This window comes from Antennarius striatus, chromosome 11 (assembly GCF_040054535.1).
Source record: "Antennarius striatus isolate MH-2024 chromosome 11, ASM4005453v1, whole genome shotgun sequence".
Lineage (NCBI taxonomy): Eukaryota > Metazoa > Chordata > Actinopteri > Lophiiformes > Antennariidae > Antennarius > Antennarius striatus.
The window spans coordinates 682,884-705,000 of NC_090786.1; the positions used below are offsets into that span (position 1 = coordinate 682,884).

The following is a 22,117-nucleotide window of genomic DNA, read 5'->3' on the forward strand; positions in this document are numbered from 1 at the left end:
CCAGAGGACATGTGTATTGTATGATTTTATTGCCCGCTGTGATGGTGGTGATGGTGACTCTGAAATGATTCTGGCAGATGGAGTCACTGCTCTGCCGTCCTGGATAGCAGGAGTCATCCTGGGGTGTCGTAGGCTCTCTCCTGTAATGTATAGTGGATTCATTGGACTGGATTACACAATGAAGACGAGTGAATTATTGTGTAAATCTGTAGGTTACTGACCACCAGACAGTCTGCTGCTCTGGTGAGACTATATGTCCAAGAGCTCCACATCAGAAATGTAGTCTGCAGCATCACATGATCTGGACAGATGTTTGTCTATAATGCAGTCTTAAACATGTTAAAACAATGTTCAGTCTACAAGTACCTGGATGGGGATGTGGTACCATCTGTGCAGCCATTTACATTGGGAAATCCTAAAAGAAATTGAAGTTAATAATCCAATTCTGAGGTTGGAGCACAATGTCATTAAGAGAATATCATTTGAAATTCATTTATCAGATTTCTACATTCTTCACCTGCAATCCTGTGGAGCCTCTCCTGATTCTGTCGGGTTTATCTCCAGGGAAATAGAAAAATTGGGGTAAAAGTTTCAAGGCGAGGCGCACTGAACATCTCTCACGTTATATAGAAAAAATACCGTTTGCAAATATAAAATAAAAAAGTGACCGGACCACTACCTACACACAGCACTGCTGCAGATGTGAGGAGGGATCAGGTCGTGGATGTGTGTGATGGATGGACAGGAATCAGTCGGTACCGATCAGAAAGACAACTGACCGGGCTGTGACTGTACATCTGAACGCGATCCAAACCAAATTTAAAATCTCTGTGAATTAATGTGGAAACGCCATCAAGGGGCTCCTCGTCAAACGGACACGCCATGTTCACCTGGTCTCCTGCAGATGGAACCAGTGACTGGACGTGCGAGGCGGGGACAGCTTTATGGGACCAGAACCAGACGCTGACGTCAGCGCGTCAGGACGTCTGCCTGCGTCCTCCGACCCGACCGACAGAAGACAATTCTGTTCTCATCAGTGTTTGTTATTTACCGTAGTAACGGACACAGGAAATGAAACTGGTATATCTGGTTCTGACGCGTCAGTGTGTGTGTGTGTGTGTGTGTGTGTGTGTGTGTGTGTGTGTCACTAAATGGGGTAAGGTCTAAACTTGTTTAGTTTGTCCATCAGGATCCATCAGCTGTGAGGAAGAGGAAGCAGAGTGAAGGTCAAGCCCCCCCCGCCCAGGTGGGGTCATCAGCTGCTGGACAGGTCAGACTCTGACACGGTCCCATTTGAACGTCGTTCACCTTTAAGAGGTCAAATGTTTTTTCTTGACCTCCGTACGTGAGGTGGTGACATCGCCGCCGCCGGAACACATTGTTCACGCTGACTCAGGTATTTTATCTTTATTCGTATATATTTTGAACATGTGCGTCCCGTTAACCCTTTCACCACTGCTGGACCTCCTTCTCAGACACAAACTTCCCATGGGGCTCGGTGGCATCGGGCGGCAGCAACGCCAGGTACACGGGCGTGACGGCGCCCTCATCAGGTGACTTGGGCGCCTTGGGGCCGGCCATGTCGGTGCGCACCCAACCTGGACAACAGGCGTTCAGCAGGATCTGGAAGAACCATCAGCAATGAGAACACAGCAGGAAACCGATCAGCAGATGAATATCGATTGATTACCCCGTCATTCGGTCGCTCTTTGGACAGACGGCGAGCCAGGATCATGGACAGCGTCTACGACACACACACACACACACACACACACACACACACAATCAGTGTGTGTGGAGCCCGTTTGAGCGGCGCCGTCTGGCGGTCTCCTGGCCGTACCGTCAGTCCGATGTGGGACACGCCGTACGCCGACTCTGCCCAGCCCCCCTGCTGGTGCTCGCCCCTCTTGGCCTCGTCGAGAAATCGGTGCATCAGTTCCAGCACCTCCTCTTCTGTGATGTCATCACTACGGAAACGCTGCTGGAGGGCGGGGCTGCACTGGTTCAAAACGCGCTGACCGAGCAGGCTGCAGAGGTTCACCACCCTGCCTGACACACACACACACACACACACACACACACACACACACACACACACACACACACACACACACACACACACACACACTGAATCCTGTGTGTTCAGTTTATTTGTGTTAGTCTAAAGCTTTTCATGCTGCTTTAACTCGCTGCGTCATGTTCTGTGAACACGCTAAGGGCTACATGCTAACAGCTGGTTGTGTCCTCACCTCCAGGTCTGACGAGCGGCAGGAAGTTGATCAGCATCTCTCTGGTGGAGAAGAAGTTGGTCCTGAGGGTCGCCTCGGCCTGAGTGGCAAACGGCGTTGGGTCGGCCACTGGGGAGAAACGGTTAGTGTGACATCATCATGCCGGTGTCCACGTGTCTGACGACACGTCCAGAGGGTCACGTGATCACACCTTTGAACGCGATCCCAGCGTTGTTGATCAGGACGTCCACGCCTCCGTACGTCTCCTTGAAGAACGCAGCAGCGGTGGTGATGCTCTTCAGGTCGTCGATGTCCAGCTGGTGGAACTGGGCCGCCAGTCCTTCAGAGGCCAGAGACTTCATGGTCTCCTGGCCACGCCCCCTGGACACAGGTCAGAGGTCACTCTTTGTCCCGACCGAACCCGTGTCACCAGGTGAGCTACCTACTGGTCTCTGGCGGTGAGGAACACGTCTCCTTGGAACAGTTTGCAGAGCGCTCTGACGATGGCCAGACCGATGCCCTTGTTACCCCCCGTCACCACGGCAACCCTGGTGGCCATGTCTGTTGGGATGGGTGAATGACGACGTGCCTCCTGGTGGAAGAAGAAGGAAAATGGCTGCAAATATATAAAACATATCAACACGTATGTAGATAAAACACCAGAACTATCCAGAGCCGTTCTCCAGGAGGACTTGTGGACGTTCAGGGTCTCACACGATCCTGGTTCTCCAGCCTCAGAGGCTGAGTCAGCGAATTCCAGATTCTGGTCATGGAGCTGACTGAAGCAGCTGTGTGACATGTGTGTGACATGTGTGTGACATGTGTGTGACATGTGTGTGACATGTGTGTGACATGTGTGTGACATGTGAGACCCGTTTCTGGTTCCACCTGAAAAACAGCAGCTTAATTCTGAATCCTTAACCTCAGGAACAACCAGCACAAGTTACTGTTTACACACACACACACACACACACACACACACACACACACACACACACACACACACACCTCAGCGTCAAACATTTGATCATTAACAGGTGGTTGAACTGGGATTGATCATAAAGCCAGATTTTAAAATAACAGACATTTTTTCTTTCTCAATAAATCAATAAATCCAATCAGAGCGTTCACCAGCGGGTCGATCAATGGAGAAATGAAGCTGACGACCCAAAAACTGGGCTTCTATTCTGGGTCTGAGGACGTGGTGACACCCGAGACAACTGGAGGAACACCGAGAACCTTAAATACCTGGAAGTCACACACAGAAAGAGAAGGAACGAAACGTTCTGGAGGTCACCGGGTCACCGGGTCCCCTTCTGACGTCATCGTTAGAGCATTTCTGTCTCGTCGGGTTTTAGTTTTAAAACACCATGTTGTTGTTAGCTTCGTGCTAACTTCATCTAGCATGCTACCTGAGACGCACGCGCCGATTTACACACACACACACACACACACACACACAGACTCACACACACACACACACACACACAAACTCTCACACACGCACACACACACACACACACATACGCACACACACACACACACACACACATACGCACACACACACACACACACACACACACACACACATACACACACACACACACACAAACTCTCACACACGCACACACACACACACACACACACATACGCACACACACACACACATACACACACACAGACTCTCTCTCACACAGACACACACACACACACACACACACACACACACACACACACACACACACACACACACACACACACACACAGACTCTCTCTCACACAGACACACACACACACACACACACACACACACACACACACACACACACACACACACACACACACACACACACACACACACACACACACACACACACACACACACACACACACACACACACACACCTGTAATCCCGTTGGATTAAAACCGGTAGTCTCCAGCCCTCACGTCGTGTCCCGCTGCTGGACGGAGCGTCGTGACGCTGCAGCCCGAGTGGGAGGGGCTTTAAACGGCGTGATGACGTCAACGCGCAAACCCGGAAGGAGAAAAGTCAACACGAGAGTAGGAGAGTAGGAGTCCATCCGGTCAGGATTAATGCGTTTTACTCAATGTTTGTTAGCAAAATCAATCTTTGTTTTCTACTCTGTGCGTGTTATTAACGTATCCATGGTTACCGTTTGTTGGTAACAATAAATAAACAACAGCATTTTTTGATGTGGTTTTGATTCCACACCGTAACAGTGATCGATAGCTAACAGTGATCGATAGCTAACAGTGATCGATAGCTAACAGCGATCGATAGCTAACAGTGATCGATAGCTAACAGTGATCGATAGCTAACAGTGATCGATAGCTAACAGTGATCGATAGCTAACAGTGATCGATAGCTAACAGTGATCGATAGCTAACATTGAGATGTTTATAACATGACAGGATGGATTTTAGCCACCATGAGGTGTGTTTACGGTGTGTGTGTGTGTGTGTGTGTGTGTGTGTGTGTGTGTGTGTGTGTGTGTGTGTGTGTGTGTGTGTGTGTGTGTGTGTCAGGTGCCTCGGGTCCTGGTGGGGTCATGACGGGTCACAGGCGTCAGGCTGGACGCGCTGGGAGGAAGAGGAAGAGGCAGAAACAGGAAGGCACCGTCCGGTCCGGTCAGTAAGACCCCCCCACCTTGAAGTGTTCCACTGCACCGCGTCAGCAGAACTCATCCTGGTTCTGGTTCTGGTTCTGGTTCTGCAGCCTCTCTGTGCCATCAGCCCGTGTTTGTGAGGATGAGGAGGTTTCTTCACCGACGGGGATTCACCTCCACGCTGCTGCGGCCAGCCGTCTTCACCGGTGTGTGTGCCCCCGCGCCGCGTGAACGGTGACGTACTGTAGGTTTGCAGCGGTTGTCATCTCCGTTGCCATGACAACAAGTAGTTACATCGTATAAGTGATCATTCCAGAATTGGCTGTGTGTGAGCGTACGTGGGGAACGGGTTAGAGACGACCTGCGTGTTTGGTTCATGCTGTGATTTAACATCTTGGTTCTGTGGTTCTGGTGGTCCAGATACGGGCAGAGGACTCCAAACCCTCAGGACCATCAAGGTCAGTCTGCACACACACTGTGTGTGTGACGTGTGGGCTGCCTGTGTGTGTGTGTGTGTGTACAGGACAGGCCGAAAGTTAGGACACACCTTCATTCATTATTATTAGGTCACACCTGATTGTTAGGTCAAGGTCAAAGTTCAACTTTTGTACATTTTTTTCCACATATCTCAGGAACCGGATAAGATAGAAAAACGAAACACAAGGCGTCATCTTCAGGGGGGCAAGGGGATGAAAACTAGATCTAGACCTTGACCTTGAAAAACTAGTTCAGGGTCAGTCTCTGAAACCTGATGAGATAGAATCACAAAACAAAAAGCAACATTTTCAGGAAGCCGGAGGAACAAACATGATGATGTCACAGATGTTGGAGCGTCTGACTGAACAGTTACTTTGAAGAAACTAGAATATTATTTTTTTAATTCTATTTTATATACTAATTTGATCCCTGAAGGTACATTAAGAAAGCACACACACACACACACACACACACACACACACACACACACACACACACACACACACACACACAATGACTCTTCTGACCTCCAGCCCGGCCAGATCCTGATCTCCCTGCCGGAGTCGTGTCTCCTCACCACCGCGACCGTTCTGGACAGTTACCTGGGGCCGTACATCAAGAGGTAACACACACACACACACACACCTGAAACACACACACTCACACACACCTGAAACACACACACTCACACACACCTGAAACACACACACACACACCTGAAACACACACACACCTGAAACACACACACTCACACACACCTGTCTAAATCTAACAGGACGTGTGTGAGGTTTAAATCTCAGGTGTGTGTTCGTCTGGGTGGCGGTTGGCGGATCTCACTGAGGTGTGAAGTAACTCTGATTATTATTTCTGCCTGCACAGCTGGAAGCCCCGCCCCTCTCCCTCATTGGCTCTCTGCGTCTTCCTGGTGTGCGAGCGGCACCGAGGAGAGGCCTCCGATTGGTTCCCTTATATTGAGGTGCTGCCCACCTCTTACACCTGCCCCGCCTATTTCACCGATGATGTCATGGCTGTCCTGCCTATCAGCGTGCGGGGGCGGGCTTTAGAGCAGAGGGAGGCGGTGCTGGACATCCACTCCTCCAATCAGGACTTTTTCAGGTGGGCTCATAGGGTTGTGATGATGTGTGTGTGTGTGTGTGTGGGGGGGGGGTGTAACATGATTACATGTCAGTGATTGGTTCTCTGTTCAGGTCCCTGCAGCCAATCATGAGCCGGCCTGTGGAGGAGGTGCTAACGTACGAAGCGCTGAGGTACACACACATTTCTACACACAGACACGTGGAGTGGGATTGGACGACACTCCAGAGAGATCTGGGGGGGTTTTCACAGTTTAACCCTGACACGTCGCTTCTGCTGCCCCCTCCTGTCCAGGTGGGCATGGTGCAGCATCAACACGCGCTCCGTCTTCATGTCACGTCCGTCCAGCAGCTTCCTGTGCGGACAGGATGTTTACGCGTTAGCGCCCTACCTGGACCTCCTGAACCACCGTCCTGACGTTCAGGTGAGACGTCCAGGTGTTCAGGTGAGATGTCCAGGTGAGACGTCCAGGTGTTCAGGTGAGATGTCCAGGTGAGACGTTCAGGTGAGACGTTCAGGTGAGACGTTCAGGTGAGAAGTCCTGGTGTTCAGGTGAGACGTCCAGGTGAGACGTCCAGGTGTTCAGGTGAGACGTCCAGGTGAGACGTTCAGGTGTTCAGGTGAGACGTCAAGGGGAGCTGCGGCGGAGCTGGGACGGAGCGTCTGATTGTTACGATCGTCTGATTGTTAGGATCGTCTGATTGTTACGATCGTCTGATTGTTAGGATCGTCTGATTGTTAGGATCGTCTGATTGTTAGGATCGTCTGATTGTTAGGATCGTCTGATTATTACGATCGTCTGATTGTTAGGATCGTCTGATTGTTAGGATCGTCTGATTGTTAGGATCGTCTGATTGTTAGGATCGTCTGATTGTTACGATCGTCTGATTGTTACGATCGTCTGATTGTTAGGATCGTCTGATTGTTACGATCGTCTGATTGTTAGGATCGTCTGATTGTTAGGATCGTCTGATTGTTACGATCGTCTGATTGTTAGGATCGTCTGATTGTTAGGATCGTCTGATTGTTAGGATCGTCTGATTGTTAGGATCGTCTGATTATTACGATCGTCTGATTGTTAGGATCGTCTGATTGTTAGGATCGTCTGATTGTTAGGATCGTCTGATTGTTAGGATCGTCTGATTGTTACGATCGTCTGATTGTTACGATCGTCTGATTGTTACGATCGTCTGATTGTTAGGATCGTCTGATTGTTAGGATCGTCTGATTGTTACGATCGTCTGATTGTTAGGATCGTCTGATTGTTAGGATCGTCTGATTGTTAGGATTGTCTGATTGTTACGATCGTCTGATTGTTAGGATCGTCTGATTGTTAGGATCGTCTGATTGTTACGATCGTCTGATTGTTAGGATCGTCTGATTGTTAGGATCGTCTGATTGTTAGGATCGTCTGATTGTTAGGATCGTCTGATTGTTACGATCGTCTGATTGTTACGATCGTCTGATTGTTACGATCGTCTGATTGTTAGGATCGTCTGATTGTTAGGATCGTCTGATTGTTACGATCGTCTGATTGTTAGGATCGTCTGATTGTTAGGATCGTCTGATTGTTAGGATTGTCTGATTGTTACGATCGTCTGATTGTTAGGATCGTCTGATTGTTAGGATCGTCTGATTGTTACGATCGTCTGATTGTTAGGATCGTCTGATTGTTAGGATCGTCTGATTGTTACGATCGTCTGATTGTTACGATCGTCTGATTGTTACGATCGTCTGATTGTTAGGATCGTCTGATTGTTACGATCGTCTGATTGTTAGGATCGTCTGATTGTTAGGATCGTCTGATTGTTACGATCGTCTGATTGTTAGGATCGTCTGATTGTTAGGATCGTCTGATTGTTAGGATTGTCTGATTGTTACGATCGTCTGATTGTTAGGATCGTCTGATTGTTAGGATCGTCTGATTGTTACGATCGTCTGATTGTTAGGATCGTCTGATTGTTAGGATCGTCTGATTGTTACGATCGTCTGATTGTTACGATCGTCTCACGAATAAATGTTGTTTTTTTCAGGTCAAAGCGAGTTTCAACGACGTGACGCGATGCTATGAAATCAGGAGCGTTGGTGTGACGCTCCGCTACCAGCAGGTCTTCATCAACTACGGTTCCCATGACAACCAACGCCTGATGCTGGAGTACGGATTTGTCGCCCCTTGTAACCCCCACAGTGTGGTCTACGTGGATCCAGGTGACCTCTGGGGTTGGGGGGGGTTTGGTGTAAAAACACCGGTTTGGGATTTGAACTGTTTTGTTTCCTCAGATCTCCTCGCCGACGTGTTGAGAGGCGACGGCGGTTTGGATCAGAAGATCAGGTTCCTCAGAGAGAATGACTTCCTCCAGTAAGCATGAGTGTGTGTGTGTGTGTGTGTGAACGTTCACGATCGTCGTACGATAGCGGATCAATAGTGAATCGCACGTCCGTGTGTTCCTCAGGAACCTCACCGTGTCCACGGAGGGGCCCGGCTGGAGGCTGATGACGGCTCTCAGACTGTTAGCCCTGCCACAGACCATGTAGTAAGACCACACACACACACACACACACACACACACACACACACACACACACACACACACACACACACACACAGTTCTTTAAAGCTGTTCAGGTTAGAAATGATTGGGATGTTCTCACAGCCGCCACTGGAGGGCGGTGTTGCTCGGTCGGCGGGTGTGTGAGAAGGAAGAGGAGCGCTGGAGCCTCCAGACGGCGAAGGTCCTCTGTCACAGACTGCTGACGGACACACACACGGCCCTGGACAAGGTGTGTGTGTGTGTGTGTGTGTGTGTGTGAGTGAGCGCCATCCCCCAATCACCCGACTCCGCCTCCACACCTGACCTGACCGCCCTCCTGTGTGTGTGTGTGTTCAGATCTCCCACCTCCTCCAGCGCTGTGAGCCGTCGGTCAGGGAGCAGCTCCACGTGGTCAAGTCACTGCGGGAGGAGGAGAGGTGCATTCTGGGAAGCAGCCTGGAGGCACTGGGGGACACCCTGAAGCAGCCAGACCAACTGTTGCCATGCCAACCCACCGTGGAGGAATTGGGCTGACGTGATTGGTCCGGTAGGTGTGTGTGGCCGCCGGGAGACGACCTGGAGGCAGGTGTGTGAAGGCCTGAGCTCGTCTAATCCCTGAGTTGTGACTGACAGGAGGCTCAGACTTTATCGCTACGCAGCGTCGAAAAACGAGACAGGACGCGTCACCGAGGGTGGACACGTTTATTACCTGGAAAGACGAGACACTCTGACAGATTATAATACAGATTATAATTCAAATGCTTCATGGATCAGGCGTCGTCTGAGCCCGTCAGTTCGTCTGAGTGGACGTCACAGCGTTCCTCTGGCCGCCCCGAGCCAATCAGGCTCAGCGACGCCTCCGTGTGTGAGTCACAGCTGAACCACCGCCTTCGTCTTCTGGCCACGCTGGACCGTCTCCATAGCAACCGTGGCTTCGTAGAGCGGGACCGCCACCTCGGGCCGAGGCCTGCGGGGTGACGAAACCAAACCACTGCGATTAGATACGACGTCTCCATGACAACCGCGCCAGCATCTTTTAGGGACGGAGCCCCGCCCCCTCACCCACCTGCACCCCCCCACCCCCCATGTGTGGGTTACCTGAGGACTCCAGCTGACATCTTCTCCACAATGTCCTTCAGGATATCTGGCAGTCAGTTCAGGAATGTGTGTGTGTGTGTGTGTGTGTGTGTGTGTGTGTGTGTGTGTGTGTGTGTGTGTGTGTGTGTGTGTGTGTGTGTGTGTGTGTGTGTGTGTGTGTGTGTGTGTGTGTGTAAAGGATACGGAGGTACCGCCCCTGCTGCGCTGATGAAGCCGTCCACACCTCGTGGTTGAGGAACGTCACCGAGGCGGATTTCAGGTTCAGGGATCGACAGTCTGGAGGGTCAAGCTGTGAACACACACACACACACACACACACACACACACACACACACACACCATCTGATGACACACACCCAACCCTGACATCCCCCAGCCTCTGTCCGACCCCCCCTCACCTGGAGGTCTCTGTGGGACGTGACCCAGTGCCCCCCCACCCCCAGCACACTGATGATGTCGTGTTTGTGGGGGGGTTTGTTCTCCTCCTGTTCCTCCTGCAGACTGACTGGAGACAAACATCGTGTTAAAGTCAGGGTGAACCCCCACCATGGAGGGGTGGTGGGGGTTCACCCCACAGGAAACACTCTCACCTCCAGAGTCGACTACGATGTCCACCCCCAGCCCCCCCGTCTCCTCCAGGACCGCCGGCAGCAGGTCTGATGGGATCACCCTGGCTTCAGGCAGAAACGTGACGTCGGCATTTACAAACGTGACGTCGGCGTTTAGAAACGTGACGTCGGCGTTTACAAACGTGACGTCGGCGTTTAGAAACGTGACGTCGGCATTTACAAACGTGACGTCGGCGTTTAGAAACGTGACGTCGGCGTTTACAAACGTGACGTCGGCGTTTAGAAACGTGACGTCGGCGTTTACAAACGTGACGTCGGCGTTTAGAAACGTGACGTCGGCGTTTACAAACGTGACGTCGGCGTTTAGAACAAAAAAGGTGACGGGATGGGGAGATCAGACAGGAAATCAAACAGAGAGACAGGAAGTCAGCGTGAACCTCCAACAGATGGAAACCAAAGACGTCCTCACCTACTAACGGGTCCTGAACACCTGAGGACGGCGTGGAAGAGGGGGCGGGGCAAGAGAAGGCAGGAAACAGAAGAAGGTGAAAGGGTGAGGAAAGAGGAGCGTCCCATTCCTGAGGGAATGTGGGCGTGTACCAACCGACGCCGGGGCGGAGCTGCTCCAGGAGGGCGTGTTGTTCCGGCGAGCGTGACGTCGTCAGGACCTTGACGCCGTGGTAACCAGCCAGCTGGATGCACATGAGGCCGAAGGACTGAGGAGGAAGTAGAGCGTTTAAACGACAGGAAGCGCTCCTGCATCGTCCCGTAGACGTGTGTGTGTGTGTTAGCGACATACGCTAGCGCCGTCCAGCACCAGGAGTGTGTGTCCCGCCGCCATACGAGCGTGTGTGTGCAGCGCTGTGTATGCGCAGAGGCCGTCACGTATCGCCCCGGCAACACACACCGAGCTGAGCTTCTCTGGCTTCTGGACTGAAGGACAGACACACACACACACACACACACACACACACACACACACATGATGGAAGCTGCTTGTTGCAGGGACACTGTGTGTGTGTGTGTGTGTGTGTGTGTGTGTGTGTGTGTGTGTGTGTGTGTGTGTGTACCTAGATAGTGCTCCTCTATGTCGATGACCTCACACAGTCCGGAGCAGGGGGAGTCCAGGGGGAGGATACCTGGAGACAGGAAGCAGAGCAACACGGACAGAATGACCACACAACATTGAACACGATGGGATGTAACGCTCACACACACACACACACACACACACACACACACACACACACACACACACACCCTACCTACAACCTCGTCCTCTGCCTGGAAGAAGGACACCTTGTCGCCGACTGCAGGAGAGACACACAATGCGTTTAAAGTGACGACACGTCGGGGGTGTGAGGAGGTTGTTGGTTCTAATCCTCACACACACCTTGGAGGACGACCCCCGACACCTCCCGACCCACGGGGATCAGGTCACGGAGGAGCCCCACGTCATCCAGCAGCTGGAGGAGAGGAGACATGAGTGATGGGTCACGACCCTACAGGTATGACTCCCCACCCCCGGGGGGGTTCAGTACCTGGACGTTCAGGGGGCTGAGTCCACACGCCTTCACCTGAACCCGCACCACGTGACTGCCTAACACCTCCGGAAGGCACTGCAGGGAAAACACACACACACACACACACACACACACAGAGTCAGCTGGACATCAGCTGCAAACACACCCATGAAGCTGTGGTCACACACGCACACACACACACACACACAGATGTGTGTGTGTGTGTGTGTGTCTTCCTTTAGACACAACACACACCTGACTAATCATTAATATAATAAATCAATAAGACTACTGTCTGTTTCTGGGACATGATGGTTCGTTTTTAATGTACTTGAATAAATCGGGAGCGTCTCACCGTTTCCTGGATGACGAACTTTGGCTCCGCCCCTTTGTCAGCGGCTCGGCAGTACAAACCTTTCATGTTTTTATTCACGGTAATGAAATGTTGAATTTATTCTGATTAAATCATTAGTTTTCCTCTTCGCGCTCACAGACCGCTGCACCGGCTAGTCTGTGTCAGCTGACCTGTTCTTCTTCTTCGTTGGTAATCTGTCGGAACGGAGTTACTGTAGCAACGCCCTCCCCTGGATGGAGTGATTACTACATCCTTAACATACAAGAAACACCTGACCATGGTGAAAAACAGTTTAAAATAAAGTATAAACTGCATATTCTTAACTATTCACTGCTCTGTATCGTTTTTATCCTCTCAGGATTTTACTCTCTACTTTTAATTCTAATAATTATATATCCTGTCATATTGATTTAATGAGCCACTCATAAATATTCCTCCACTCAGCTCTGATTCCACAGTTATCAAGTAGTTTGGACTACTGTATAGTACCTTAGGATGTGGTGGTGATAAATCCTATATCTAAATGATTTGATTATATGTTGGCTTTTGTTTTTGGAAGGGGTGATTAGTATTTATTATTAGTTCTTTACCTACATTTATTGTTTGCGTGTTCGCTGATATATAACAATTACTGCTCTGTGTGGATTAAAATACTTATTTACTGTGGTGCATTATGTTAGTCTGGTAATTTCACACATGTATTTTAATTTTTTTCCCAATTAATTATTTAAATTAATTTAATTATATGTTTTATGTTTACTCGTTTACGTGTGTCTTGTTTTGATTCTTGTTCAAAGCAGTTATTGTTTGTTTGTTTGTTTGTTTGTTTGTTGTTGAAGGATGAAGGAGTCCCACTAATTCCACACTCTAACCTTAATCCAGCCAGGCGAGGGGTTTTCAAGTCTCGCGATATTACCCCGTACTGAAGGGCAGGGAGCGAGATCTCGCGATATCTCAGGAACGTTACCCCATTTTCCAACCGTCCCTCAATCGGTCGGGATTGTGTGACCACAGCGGTGCTAACGGAGGCTATCTGCGGGAAGCTAACGCGCTACACGGGCCGGTGTTCACCAATGGAAGCCGAGCTATGAGGTAAGCCCCCAGTGGAGTGTGTGTGTGTGTGTGTGTGTGTGTGTGTGTCTGTGTGTGTGTCTGTGTGTGTGTCTGTGTGTGTGTGTGTGTGTGTGTGTGTGTGTGAGAATGTCCTGAGCGGGTGATGCTAGCGCTGGTTAGCCTGCTTGCTAGCTGCAGTGACATCTCTAGCTGTTAGCTGTGCTTATAGCCCGGTGTCCGTTAGCACTGCGCTACGTTAGCACAGCGTGTGCACTGCTGGCCTCCACGCGTGATATTAAGCTGCGTGAGGCGCGTTGAGTTGTGTTTGCAACACGAACCGCAACGCCACGCAAATGCGAGACGGTGCACCGCAGCGGCCAGCAGCAGCTAGCCAGCATGCTAACGGGAAATCAGTGCGTCCGCCCTGTCAGCGCGAGCCCCCGGTAGATGAGCGCGGCCCGGTGGGCATCCCGGTGGGCATCCCGGTGGGCATCCCGGTGGGCATCCCGGTGGGCATCCCGGTCGGGACGTCCCGGTCGGGACGTCCCGGTCGGGTGGGTTTGGGGTTGGGGGCCAGGGGGTAGCAGTAGCTTCAGGCTGCTAGCATTGGACTTGATGAAGTCAGGGCTACACGGCTAGCTAAACCAACACCACTGACCCACCCGCCCTCCCCCGTTAAGTCATCTCCGTGACACCGACAAGAGGTCGGGACCGTGGACCCCCCCGCCAGAGAAGAGCGAACTCATACAGGAAGTGACCAACAGCCGGTAAAGTCCCGGTAAAGAGGTGAAGCCCTGGTCCCGCCTCAGCGGATCCAAACCAGTCATTGAACGGGTTTAACGAGCCTCACCGGAACGCGCTGGTTCCCATGGCAACGGGGATGCCGGTAGACCCCCCCTCTAACGACCTGACTGGACTGTTGTGTTCCTGTGAGAACACCTGGAAACACCAGAGCCAACATCTGCTGTTCCACCAGGGAGGTGTTCATTCGGGCCCCTGTGTGTGTGTGTGTGTGTGTGTGTGTGTGTGTGTGTGTGTGTGTGTGTAACTGGCTCTGCCCTGAATGTGCTGTTGGTTACCCGACTGGACTGTTCAGTTCTAGTGTTTTTGATCACCACATCCTGAATGGACTACAAACAGCAAACCTGTTGAGGGTTAAACTACAAATCCCAGCTGGACTTGACCCTCACGTTGCTGGTAGGCTGTAGGCTGTGTTCATTGGTGTGTGTGGGGGGGTGCAAATGCAGACACAAGTCAACATGAACTTCGAACACGACATCATGGATGTTGATGTTAGCATGTAAACATTAGCATGTAAACATTAGCATGTAAACATTAGCGTTAGCATGTGTGTCTCCAGTTGTCTTAAATTAGGAGACGAAAAAATGATCAGGAAGCACAAAGACATTCTGAATCATAATCTCTAACATGATGTGGAGCTGCTTTTAGTGTGTGTGTGTGTGTGTGTGTGTGTGTGTGTGTGTGTGTGTGTGTGTGTGTGTGAGGGGCTTAAACTGGCATCTGCCACCAGCTTTGATAACAGACCAACACTCCAGTTTCATCCCAGTGCTCTCATCACACACTAATCCCACAAACACAATACATGAGGCCAGAAGGGCAGTGAAGTACAGGTCACAAACACACACACACACACACACACACACACACACACACACACACACACACACACACACACACACACACACACACACACATCCTGTAGATGATTGAAGCAGAATCGATACCTGCACCAAGGAAACAGCAGCTCAAAAGTAAATAATCATGATCCTCAACTGACAGGTTAGACTGATGGAAGAACACACACACACACACACACACACACACACACACACACACACACAGGAACACAGTTAGCCTTCGCAAAATAAAATCTCATTTACTCGTATATTCATTGTCAGTAAACAATGTGCTGTGTGTGTGTGTGTGTGTGTGTGTGTGTGTGTGTGTGTGTGTGTGTGTGTGTACGGTGGGCTTTGTTCGTCTGACCCAGTTAAGATGGTTACTTAGTCCTCTTGCTCTGATTTCAATAACACACACACACACACACACACACACACACACACGCTTCAACAATGGTGTCCTAGAGCGAACAGAACCGCTCTGATGGTCCCAGAACTGTGGGCTGCATTCCATTTTGCTTTGGTGCTGGCAGACGTTGAACTCTGTTTACACACACACAAACACACACACACACACAGCCTCCAGGCTGACGGCGTCCTGTCACATGACTGTGATGGTCTCGTTGTTCCTGAACTTCCTCTCTTGTCAGTCGGTCAGCAGTGACTGTAACACTGACTGATTATTGGTTATTGATTGATCACATGTTTTTTGTTTCAGGTGTCGTGTCGAGTAGCAGACGGAGTGAATCATGGCCCAGTTCGCCACCTCATTCGCAGGTCAGTGTGTGTGTGTGTGTGTGTGCGTGTGTGTGTGTGTGTGACCTTTACTGAGGTCAGAGGTGGGGGGGTCAGATGTGGATCTAGAACATCAACATGAACCCTAACCGTCATGGCACAGAGGAACCTGAGCTGTAAGCACACAGATGGAGCCCGACATGGCACCGGGGACCACACACACACACACACACACACACACACACACACACACACACCACACCCCTCGAGTCAGCTGACGAAGGAACAGGAAGTCATGACTCACACAATCTTGTTTCCTCTTCTCCGGCTCTGGTGTGACGTTGTATTTGCTGTCTAATCTGTGTGTGTGTGTGTGTGTGTTTGTGTGTGTGTGTGTGTGTGTGTTTGTGTGTGTGTGTGTGTGTGTGTGTGTGTGTGTGTGTGTTTGTGTGTGTGTGTGTGTGTGTTTGTGTGTGTGTGTGGGTGTGTGTGTGTGTGTGTGTGTGTGGGTGTGTGTGTGTGTGTGTGTGTGTGTGTTTGTGTGTGTTTGTGTGTGTGTGTGGGTTTGTGTGTGTTTGTGTGTGTGTGTGGGTTTGTGTGTGTGTGTGTGTGTGTGTGTGGGTGTTTGTGTGTGTGGGTGTGTGTGTGTGTGTGTAGATGTGTTTTTGATCTCCGTGGACGAGAGAGCCAAACATGACCAGCAGTTCCACGGCCTCTCTCCTAACGCGGGGGGTTACATCACAGGTAAGGGCCCACCCTCGCCACTGGTCCCGCCCCTGGGCCAGCGGTGGGTGGGGCGTCGGATCAGGTTCATCTCCAGCTTCAGGTGTGAAGACGCCGTTCACACCTGTACTGTCTGATGTGCTTCCTGTCCAGGCGACCAGGCCAGGAGCTTCTTCCTCCAGTCGGGACTGCCCCCCCCCATCCTGGCCCAGATCTGGTGAGTGAGTGTGACAGGAAGTCCCTGCAGCCCCCCCCCCCATGTTAACGGTGCGATGCTGCGTTCAGGGCCCTGGCCGACATGAACGGCGACGGGCGGATGGACGTGCACGAGTTCTCCATCGCCATGAAGCTCATCAAGCTGAAGCTGCAGGGCCACCCGCTGCCCCCCACGCTGCCCCCCAGCATGAAGCAGCCCCCGCTGCCGCTGCCCCCCCAGACGGGTTACGGTAACACCCCTGCCGGTGACGACCTCACCCCTCTGTGGCCACGCCCCAAACGGTAACGTAGGTGTTTTTATCCCCGCCCCCGACAGGAATGCCCCCCATGGCTCCTCTCTCTGCAGTGCCCCCCCTCCCCGTCGGAGTTTCCCCGCCGCTGGTCTCATCCGCTCCGGCCCCCCTCCACACGCCCATCGCCAACGGAGCTCCGCCCACCAGTCTGATGCAGCCACTGTCAGGGTTCACACACCCCGGTAACACACACACACACCCCGGTAACACACACACACATCCCGGTAACACACACACACCCCGGTAACACACACACACCCCGGTAACACACACACACCCCGGTAACACACACACACACACACACACACCCATAACAACCTGTTTCCATGGTGATCTCCTCTTCCTTTCAGCCTCGTCCGTCAAGTCGTCTTCCTTCAGTCGTTCCAGCATCAAGCTGCAGAAGGGGCCGTCCCTGGACGCCGCCTGGTGAGCCAATCAGAGCCCTCCACACGTCCTGCTGAAACGTGAACCAATGAAAACACTGAATGTCGTTCCTCTGCAGCGCTCAGCCTCCGTCTGATTGGGCGGTTCCTCAGTCGTCCCGGCTGAAGTACAGGCAGCTGTTCAACTCCCACGACAAGATGATGAGCGGACACCTCACAGGTACCAAGAGACCACGCCCACCTGGGCCCCGCCCACCTGGGCCCCGCCCACCAGAGAATAACTGCTGTCTGTCTGCAGGCCCCCAGGCCCGCACCATCCTGATGCAGTCCAGCCTCCCCCAGGGCCAGCTGGCCACCATCTGGTGAGTGGACCCCAGCCATGTGCCCCCCACTCAGCAGAGCGGGGGCCCGCTTTGACCTCTGACCTCCCCCTGTCAGGAGTCTGTCGGACATCGACCAGGACGGGAAGCTGACGGCGGAGGAGTTCATCCTGGCGATGCACCTGATCGACATGGCCATGTCGGGGTTACCCCTGCCCCCCGTGTTGCCCCCGGACTACCTGCCCCCGACCTTCAGGTGGCACGCCGTCGCAGGATACGACGACTTGGCAAACAGGGATGTCCTGGTAACCGTGTGTGTGTGTGTGTGTGTGTGTGTGTGTGTGTGTGTCAGACGCGTGCGGAGCGACAGCGTTCAGTCGGATCAGAAGAGTGTCACCGAGGAGACGGAGGAGGAGGCGGAGACCAACCCCGACAAGAAGCTGCCAGGTGATTGGTCCAGGAGACGCCGTCACCGTCCTGGTTGGACGGCTCGTTTGTGGATGCGTGAGTGACGTGTGTGTGTGGCCCCGCCCCCCCAGTGACGTTCGAGGACAAGAAGAGGGAGAACTTCGAGCGAGGGAACCTGGAGCTGGAGAAGCGGCGCCAGGCGCTGCAGGAGCAGCAGAGGAAGGAGCAGGAGAGGCTGGCGGCGCTGGAGCGGGAGGAGCAGGAGAGAAAGGTGAGTGGGGGGCGTGTTGGGGGGGCGTACAGGTGTCAGCAGACAGGAGGAGAACGCTGGTGTGTGGGCGGGGTTTCAGGAGCGGGAGCGTCTGGAGCAGGAGAGGAGGCGGCAGCAGGAGCAGGAGAAGCAGCTGGAGAAGCACCGTGAGCTGGAGCGGCAGCGAGAGGAGGAGCGGCGCAAGGAGATCGAGAGGAGGGAGGTACGGACACGCCCTCCACTCAGGGGGGGCTTGGATCAAGATACGTGGATTATTAACAGAACCAAACTACAGCAGCAATTCTCATTATTTCACTTTTAAAATCAGTGGTTTGGCCAATGAAAGGAAAACGACAAACGTTGTTCATCACACGTGTAGCGTGTTCTGTGTGAGGGTCCGCTTTGGAGGTCAGGTCCAGTCGTGGCCCGCCTTACCTGTTCTGGAAGAAATGACACACACACACCTTTCAGACATATTTGTTCACATTGAGACGTTCACGTTTTGCACGATGACGTGTTGCTTGTGATCAGGTTTTAATACCTGTAACTATCTGTTACAGGTGTTTAGATCTACAGTATCTTCATCACGATAAGGCGCAGCTGAAAGCCTTCAGTTTTCTCAAACTGACAGCGTGCCTTACAGTGCAGAAAATACTGTGATGACTCCTTCTTTGTTTGCATTTCTACCACCAAAAATGATCCAGTGGTCAAAGCATGTAATGATTAATATCCATGAATGAAAAATCTTGTTGTCATTCTAATGTTCACAAATCTGACTGAACTTGACCTTATTTGTCACCTGGTTGTACACTTTGTCCAGGTTGATGATTTGTCTGCTTCCTGCTTTGAACTCCCAATCAGCATTCACCTTTTACACTCACACGTGTGTGTGTGTGTGTGTGTGTGTGTGTGTGTGTGTGTCCAGGCAGCGAAGCGGGAGCTAGAGCGCCAGCGGCAGCTGGAATGGGAGCGTCAGCGTCGCCAGGAGCTCCTGACCCAAAGGAACCGGGAGCAGGAGAGCATCGTGCTCCTCAAAGCCAGGAAGAAGACCCTGGAGTTTGAGCTGGAGGCCCTGGTGAGCACACACACACACACACACACACACACACACACACACACACACACACACACCTTTACTCCGTTCCACAGCTGCTCTTTCCCGTCTCCCTCCAGAACGACAAGAAGAACCAGCTGGAGGGGAAACTGAAGGACGTCCGCTTCCGCCTGTCGGCTCAGCGCCGGGAGGTGGAGCAGACCAACCAGACCAGAGAGACGCGCATCGCTGAGATCACCCTGCTGCAGCAGCAGCTGCAGGTACAGGCCGACCGGTCAGCAGCCGGGCAGCAGCCGGGCAGCAGCCGGGCAGCAGCCCGAGGGTTCTTTCACCACTGTTTCCTGTCTGCTCCTGCTGCCCCTCTGGGGTGACTTCCTGTCTTCCTGTGCAGGACTCCCAGCAGTGGTTGGGGCGGCTGATCCCAGACAAGCAGAGTCTCAACGAGCAGCTGAAACAGGTTCAGCAGAACAGCCTCCACCGTGAGTACACACACACACACACACACACACACACACACACACACACACACACACACACACACACACACACACACACACACACCATCATGTGATGAAGGGTCACGCTTATCGCTGTGGGATGAAAACGTGCTTCAGTTCAGTCGATTAGCATCACTGGAGTCCACAGCACTGTCTCATACGGGGTGTGCGTGTGCGTGTATGTGTGTGTGTGTGTGTGTGTGTGTATGTGTGTGTGTGTGTGTGTGTGTGCAGGCGACAGCCTGTCGTCCCTGCAGAAGGCGGTGGAGCACAAGCAGACCAGCAGACAGCAGCTCCGGGAGCAGCTGGACGCCGTGGAGAGGGAGACGCGCTCCAAGCTGCTGGAGATCGACGCCTTCAACACGCAGCTGAAGGTGAGCTGCTAATCCGTTAGCCGTTAGCTCAGAGAGGACACGCCCACCGAGGTAAACACCTCTGTCTGTGACGCTATTGGACGAGCACACACACCCATGCTAACGCACTACCTCAGTGTGTGTATCCAGGCCTGAGTGTGTGTTAGCATGTTGGTTGTGTCACTAGCCTACTAGCGCCGCGTGCTAACACCACGGGCCTCTGGGGGGGCGTGGCGGGTCAGTGTGGGTGGAGCTCTGGACCTGTCCTGTCCTCCGTGACCCCGTCTGTGGTCATATTTGGTGACATGTGTTTCTATCTGGTCGTGTGTGTGTTCCTGTGTGTGTGTGTTCCTGTGTGTGTGTGTGAGTGTTACTGTGTGTGTTACTGTGTGTGTTCCTGTGTGTGTGTGTGTGTGTTACTGTGTGTGTGTGAGAGTGTTACTGTGTGTGTTACTGTGTGTGTTCCTGTGTGTGTGTGTGTGTGTTCCTGTGTGTGTGTGTGAGTGTTACTGTGTGTGTGTGTGTGTTACTGTGTGTGTGTGTGTGTTACTGTGTGTGTGTGTGTTCCTGTGTGTGTGTGTTCCTGTGTGTGTGTGTGAGTGTTACTGTGTGTGTTACTGTGTGTGTGTGTGTGTGTGTGTGTTACTGTGTGTGTGTGTGTTACTGTGTGTGTGTGTTTGTTACTGTGTGTGTGTTCCTGTGTGTGTGAGTGTTACTGTGTGTGTTACTGTGTGTGTGTGTGTTCCTGTGTGTGTGTGTGTGTGTGTGTTACTGTGTGTGTGTGTGTTCCTGTGTGTGTGTGTTCCTGTGTGTGTGTGTGTGTGTGTGTTACTGTGTGTGTGTGTGTTACTGTGTGTGTTACTGTGTGTGTTCCTGTGTGTGTGTGTGTGTGTGTGTGTGTGTGTGTTACTGTGTGTGTGTGTGTTACTGTGTGTGTGTGTGTGTTACTGTGTGTGTGTTCCTGTGTGTGTGAGTGTTACTGTGTGTGTTACTGTGTGTGTGTGTGTTCCTGTGTGTGTGTGTGTGTGTGTGTTACTGTGTGTGTGTGTGTTCCTGTGTGTGTGTGTTCCTGTGTGTGTGTGTGAGTGTTACTGTGTGTGTTACTGTGTGTGTTCCTGTGTGTGTGTGTGTGTGTGTGTGTTACTGTGTGTGTGTGTGTTACTGTGTGTGTGTGTGTTACTGTGTGTGTGTTCCTGTGTGTGTGAGTGTTACTGTGTGTGTTACTGTGTGTGTGTGTGTTCCTGTGTGTGTGTGTGTGTGTGTGTGTTACTGTGTGTGTGTGTGTTCCTGTGTGTGTGTGTGAGTTACTGTGTGTGTTCCTGTGTGTGTGTGTGTTACTGTGTGTGTTACTGTGTGTGTTCCTGTGTGTGTGTGTGTTACTGTGTGTGTGTGTGTTCCTGTGTGTGTGTGTTCCTGTGTGTGTGTGTGAGTGTTACTGTGTGTGTTACTGTGTGTGTTCCTGTGTGTGTGTGTGTGTGTGTGTGTTACTGTGTGTGTGTGTGTTACTGTGTGTGTGTGTGTTACTGTGTGTGTGTTCCTGTGTGTGTGAGTGTTACTGTGTGTGTTACTGTGTGTGTGTGTGTTCCTGTGTGTGTGTGTGTGTGTGTGTGTTACTGTGTGTGTGTGTGTTCCTGTGTGTGTGTGTGAGTTACTGTGTGTGTTCCTGTGTGTGTGTGTGTTACTGTGTG

At 51.9% G+C, this 22,117-nt stretch overlaps 4 protein-coding genes across 15 annotated transcripts in view; 2 read left to right on the forward strand and 2 right to left on the reverse strand.

Moving 5' to 3' along the window:
- Nucleotides 1-892: 892 nt before the first annotated feature.
- Nucleotides 893-4,213, reverse strand: LOC137603619 (carbonyl reductase [NADPH] 1-like). Of its 2 annotated transcripts, none has more exons than XM_068327249.1 (7): nt 4,134-4,213; nt 2,675-2,820; nt 2,440-2,609; nt 2,250-2,357; nt 1,841-2,049; nt 1,691-1,744; nt 893-1,623 (listed from the first exon to the last, which is right to left on the reverse strand). In XM_068327249.1, exons 2-7 carry the CDS (start codon nt 2,785-2,787, stop codon nt 1,450-1,452), a joined length of 828 nt encoding a protein of 275 aa, XP_068183350.1. In that variant the 5' UTR covers nt 2,788-2,820; nt 4,134-4,213; the 3' UTR covers nt 893-1,449. The 2 variants fall into 2 exon arrangements, with proteins under 2 accessions (XP_068183350.1, XP_068183351.1); XM_068327250.1 differs by lacking the exon at nt 4,134-4,213 and adding an exon at nt 3,477-3,642.
- Nucleotides 4,214-4,259: 46 nt separating this feature from the next.
- Nucleotides 4,260-9,493, forward strand: setd4 (SET domain containing 4). Of its 2 annotated transcripts, none has more exons than XM_068327195.1 (13): nt 4,260-4,313; nt 4,777-4,878; nt 4,967-5,062; nt 5,277-5,314; nt 5,867-5,955; nt 6,213-6,449; nt 6,542-6,601; nt 6,723-6,852; nt 8,462-8,636; nt 8,709-8,787; nt 8,882-8,962; nt 9,083-9,233; nt 9,317-9,493. In XM_068327195.1, the coding sequence occupies exons 2-13, from the start codon at nt 4,800-4,802 to the stop codon at nt 9,491-9,493; spliced, it is 1,392 nt and encodes a 463-aa protein (XP_068183296.1). In that variant the 5' UTR covers nt 4,260-4,313; nt 4,777-4,799. The 2 variants fall into 2 exon arrangements, with proteins under 2 accessions (XP_068183296.1, XP_068183297.1); XM_068327196.1 differs by having other exon boundaries at nt 9,083-9,209.
- A 296-nt stretch (nt 9,494-9,789) lies between these two features.
- Nucleotides 9,790-12,942, reverse strand: cryzl1 (crystallin, zeta (quinone reductase)-like 1). Of its 10 annotated transcripts, XM_068327201.1 has the most exons (13): nt 12,505-12,939; nt 12,168-12,245; nt 12,020-12,092; nt 11,892-11,936; nt 11,697-11,765; nt 11,426-11,559; nt 11,231-11,342; nt 11,096-11,116; nt 10,648-10,731; nt 10,456-10,562; nt 10,241-10,346; nt 10,058-10,103; nt 9,790-9,926 (listed from the first exon to the last, which is right to left on the reverse strand). In XM_068327201.1, the coding sequence occupies exons 1-13, from the start codon at nt 12,568-12,570 to the stop codon at nt 9,830-9,832; spliced, it is 1,038 nt and encodes a 345-aa protein (XP_068183302.1). In that variant the 5' UTR covers nt 12,571-12,939; the 3' UTR covers nt 9,790-9,829. The 10 variants fall into 10 exon arrangements, 6 of the variants coding, with proteins under 6 accessions (XP_068183302.1, XP_068183299.1, XP_068183304.1 ...); XM_068327198.1 differs by having other exon boundaries at nt 11,697-11,936; nt 12,505-12,942; XM_068327203.1 differs by lacking the exon at nt 11,096-11,116 and having other exon boundaries at nt 12,505-12,936.
- Nucleotides 12,943-13,271: 329 nt separating this feature from the next.
- itsn1 (intersectin 1 (SH3 domain protein)) overlaps nt 13,272-22,117 on the forward strand; it is a 31,367-nt gene continuing 22,521 nt past the window's right edge. Inside the window, exons 1-17 of the mRNA XM_068328294.1 lie at nt 13,272-13,596; nt 15,916-15,974; nt 16,590-16,676; nt 16,809-16,872; nt 16,941-17,101; nt 17,188-17,346; nt 17,515-17,590; nt 17,667-17,767; nt 17,846-17,909; nt 17,986-18,123; nt 18,220-18,314; nt 18,407-18,546; nt 18,626-18,748; nt 19,451-19,600; nt 19,699-19,839; nt 19,971-20,058; nt 20,311-20,450. Coding sequence (XP_068184395.1) covers nt 15,947-15,974; nt 16,590-16,676; nt 16,809-16,872; nt 16,941-17,101; nt 17,188-17,346; nt 17,515-17,590; nt 17,667-17,767; nt 17,846-17,909; nt 17,986-18,123; nt 18,220-18,314; nt 18,407-18,546; nt 18,626-18,748; nt 19,451-19,600; nt 19,699-19,839; nt 19,971-20,058; nt 20,311-20,450 — 1,755 coding nt within the window. The 5' untranslated portion in view covers nt 13,272-13,596; nt 15,916-15,946. The remainder of the gene's footprint in view (nt 13,597-15,915; nt 15,975-16,589; nt 16,677-16,808; nt 16,873-16,940; nt 17,102-17,187; nt 17,347-17,514; nt 17,591-17,666; nt 17,768-17,845; nt 17,910-17,985; nt 18,124-18,219; nt 18,315-18,406; nt 18,547-18,625; nt 18,749-19,450; nt 19,601-19,698; nt 19,840-19,970; nt 20,059-20,310; nt 20,451-22,117) is intronic.

Bases quoted from the DNA above. Each gene is read 5' to 3' on its own strand.
- LOC137603619 (XM_068327249.1), bottom strand. From the start codon at position 2,787: ATGGCCACCAGGGTTGCCGTGGTGACGGGGGGTAACAAGGGCATCGGT. The intron at 2,610-2,674 runs GTAGGTAGCTCA...ACCTGTGTCCAG, and splicing joins TTCCTCACCGCCAGAGACCA to GGGGCGTGGCCAGGAGACCA. The intron at 2,050-2,249 runs GTGAGGACACAA...TGTGTGTGTCAG, and splicing joins GCCGCTCGTCAGACCTGGAG to GCAGGGTGGTGAACCTCTGC.
- cryzl1 (XM_068327197.1), bottom strand. From the start codon at position 12,570: ATGAAAGGTTTGTACTGCCGAGCCGCTGACAAAGGGGCGGAGCCAAAG. The intron at 12,093-12,167 runs GTACTGAACCCC...CCTCTCCTCCAG, and splicing joins TCAGCCCCCTGAACGTCCAG to CTGCTGGATGACGTGGGGCT. The intron at 9,927-10,057 runs GTAACCCACACA...GTCACCCCGCAG, and splicing joins ATGTCAGCTGGAGTCCTCAG to GCCTCGGCCCGAGGTGGCGG.
- setd4 (XM_068327195.1), top strand. From the start codon at position 4,800: ATGACGGGTCACAGGCGTCAGGCTGGACGCGCTGGGAGGAAGAGGAAG. The intron at 4,879-4,966 runs GTCAGTAAGACC...CTGGTTCTGCAG, and splicing joins GGAAGGCACCGTCCGGTCCG to CCTCTCTGTGCCATCAGCCC. The intron at 6,450-6,541 runs GTGGGCTCATAG...TTCTCTGTTCAG, and splicing joins TCCAATCAGGACTTTTTCAG to GTCCCTGCAGCCAATCATGA.